At 40.0% G+C, this 3,090-nt stretch overlaps 1 protein-coding gene across 1 annotated transcript in view; it reads right to left on the bottom strand.

The window, feature by feature from the left end:
* LOC104157680 (A disintegrin and metalloproteinase with thrombospondin motifs 12-like) overlaps positions 1-2,872 on the bottom strand; it is a 7,805-nt gene extending 4,933 nt beyond the window's left edge. Inside the window, exon 1 of the mRNA XM_009695106.1 lies at positions 2,665-2,872. Coding sequence (XP_009693408.1) covers positions 2,665-2,865 — 201 coding nt within the window. The 5' untranslated portion in view covers positions 2,866-2,872. The remainder of the gene's footprint in view (positions 1-2,664) is intronic.
* Between the last annotated feature and the right edge of the window lie 218 nt (positions 2,873-3,090).

Raw genomic sequence — 3,090 nt, 5'->3', positions numbered from 1 at the left:
CTTTGAGGTCTCTTCCAACCATAATGATTCTATGATTCTATGATTCTGTGATACACATTTTGGTATTCAGTTGCTTATTTTATGCATGTCCCAACATTTTCACTTCCATATTTAAGTGTTAGAGTTATACTAACTCTGCATTACACTATACTCATATGCCATAACAGTTTTGTGTCAAAACCAATCTCATTAAATTTTCTGTGTTAAATGACTCTCCATTGTTTCCTTATTTGTGCCTCCCGGCTTTTGGTGTTCTTTCAATGTTCTCTTCTGCTGTGAGAAGTATTTGTAAAGTATGAATAAGTTTATTAAGGAAACTGGAGGGAAAGGTTTATTAGATATACCAGTTTCTTTATAACTAAACATGTATTGCAGATAGTGGAAGGTTCCCCAAAGATACACCTCATATTTGGCAATTAGATTTCCAGATGCCAAAGTAGAAGGTTCTTGGTCAAAATTCAAAATTTCTGTTTGTGTGGGTAAGTCCAATATTCCACAAAGTTGCTTTAACGGTGCCCCCCCAGCCCGCCAATAGTCTCGAACACTGGAAAATTTCAAATGAGTAATGGAAGAATGACCATGTTATCTCCTTTTTTATTAGAAAAGGAAAAAACCCCAGCCCTCCAACAGCATCTAATGCAGCAACAAAAAGCAAAAGCTACAATGTCTGTCACCTGAAGGAACTGAGATGGGCTGGATCTGAAATGTTTAGTAGCATTTTCAGAAGATCTCACATCGTAGCTCCAGCTGTGCGTAAGAAACTATACTTGTCATAGACACTGAGGTTCAAAGACAAGGGGATAACATGACCAAATACAGCCAACTCATGACAGCAAATAAAACAAAAAAGAACTGAATCCTACCGGGCCCCACGCCTGGTTAATCCACCGCGTACAAGGTTGCCTGTTACATGATGCAATGGCATTAGGTCTTTTTGTCCAGTCACAGTAGCCGCCTTCTGGGCAGTATATATGTCGCTTTTGCTGGCCACCACCACACGTTCTTGAACACTAAACAAAAGAGGTGCACAAACCCATGAGGAAAGAGGTGGGAGTGGATGATAACCCAGAAACAGACCATAAAGACAGTAGGAAATGTTCTTCATTTAGAAATGTGGAGCCACAGGTAACAAGAAGCATGTTACTGACCCATGTGATTTAGAAAGATATACAGGCTAGCCTGCATATCGAGCCTTACAGTCCAGATATGAAGAAAAGCTCTGCACTGAGACATTTATTTCATCATATGCCTGGAAAAAGACAAGGAAGAAGCCATTATTGATCCAAAATACTTGGGGGAAAGCTGTTCCTGACACATATTAATGCAAGGAATGTAGGACAGCATGGAAGTGGCAACATAGAACAGGCGACATAGAACTGCTCATGCACCAGCAACAGCATCTTTTCTAACAAGAATGAGATTGGAAGTCACATGTCTGCAGGATTAATCTGTAATATTTACTGAAGACAGTACAAGTTCATGAGATGCAGCATCTCATTTTTATGAGGCGGCTGGGGACATTAAAATTCACCCAATCTATACAATAAATTAACTATTGGTCAATAAAAGCGTCATACAAAGACAGTGACCCAGGTTATTTTTTAAACATTCTTTTGTCCACATTCTAGTATTACTTACCAACTGATTTTTTACTATTATTCACTAGGTCTGCAGTGGAGCTTGCTTGAAATACACAAAAAAATTCATACTCTGACATGAAATACAGCGCCAGATATACTTTGAATAATGCATTGTTTCTGTCCTACAAGGAACTGCATTCCTATGAACAGAGGACCAGAGCTGACATCTGATGAATGAACCTTTTAAATCCAATTCTATCCAGTATCCTTACCATTAGGACAACTGCCAGGGTTGGACAAGTATTTTATAAAATACTTCAAGTGGCAAATGGGTGCAATCATTTGGCTACTCTTATTTTTTCAATCCTTGCTGACTCCTCTCACAGGAAACCCACATCCTGGTCTCCTCTTTATTGTAGGTGGGATTTGCCTGTAAGGAAGCAATGTGATCACCTCCCTTGAAATCCGACAGCACCAGGTCCACAGTGCCGCAAACACTGTGGTGCTTTCTCCAAAGCTGCTTTCAGTGGGAATAACACTAAAATGTAATCAGACCACATGCTTCAGCTGACATAAATATGTGCCTGGCTGCCTATGAGTTTCTTGGCTCAAATTTACATTACAAAGTACCCCAAAAGTCATATTTATCTTATGTCTGACCTCAGCCTCTAGCCCCATAAAATTTCAGCCCAGAAGTGTAAAGGAAAATGCTAAATTAATCATAATGAGAAAGCAACATTAAAATGGCAGCAAAAGGGTTCAGTCTGAACGAATGACCTTTGCTGATCCAGTAAGATAGCTAAAACAAATCTTCTCTCAGGCCATCTGCTTCTCTCTTTCAGGGTATGGTAATTTACAGCTCTAGCTGTGCATCACATGCAATCCTAAGAATGATTCTGGGAAGTCTTATGAAAGTCTATGATAATTTTTGCTGTAACCATACACAAGGACTGCAGGGCCTCTGAGTGGTACTAGCTGTGTGTCTTCCTTTGAGCGAAAGTTTAGCTAACAGCAAGGGATCTAATAGTTACTGTTAATGGACAGGTAATTGATTGTTCCCAAAGCTTCTTTTAAAGAACAATACCTCATTCCAGGGCTCCACATGCCACTGCAAGCAAGGCTCCGTGTTACAACTAGTGTTGAGTTGTGGTTTATATCCGAGTAATTGGCAATGAAAAGGCCTGAGAAGTCGCTTTTCACGAACATCAATGCAGTGAACATCTCGGGTCTTGAAACCGCCGTTGCAGTTAGCAGAGCACTGTACACAAAATAGAAAGGGGCACATCTCCAAATGATGTTCTGTTGAGGGGCTGTCCCTTCCCCAGTCACAGAGGAGGACAGCCTGAGCTTTGAGCATCCTGACTCACAGAGGGAATTTCCAGTTTACCATAACAACAATCTGTTGTTAGACTTTAGCACTGTGTCATCATAGCAAATCAGAACACGTCATATAAATACTTCCTTTTCTTCACTGCAATATCCATTAATAACATGGATGCATATTTATTTA

Source organism: Cariama cristata, unplaced genomic scaffold, assembly GCF_000690535.1.
Source record: "Cariama cristata isolate BGI_N322 unplaced genomic scaffold, ASM69053v1 scaffold10152, whole genome shotgun sequence".
Classification (NCBI taxonomy): domain Eukaryota; kingdom Metazoa; phylum Chordata; class Aves; order Cariamiformes; family Cariamidae; genus Cariama; species Cariama cristata.
This window is presented reverse-complemented; position numbering and strand designations above follow the sequence as displayed.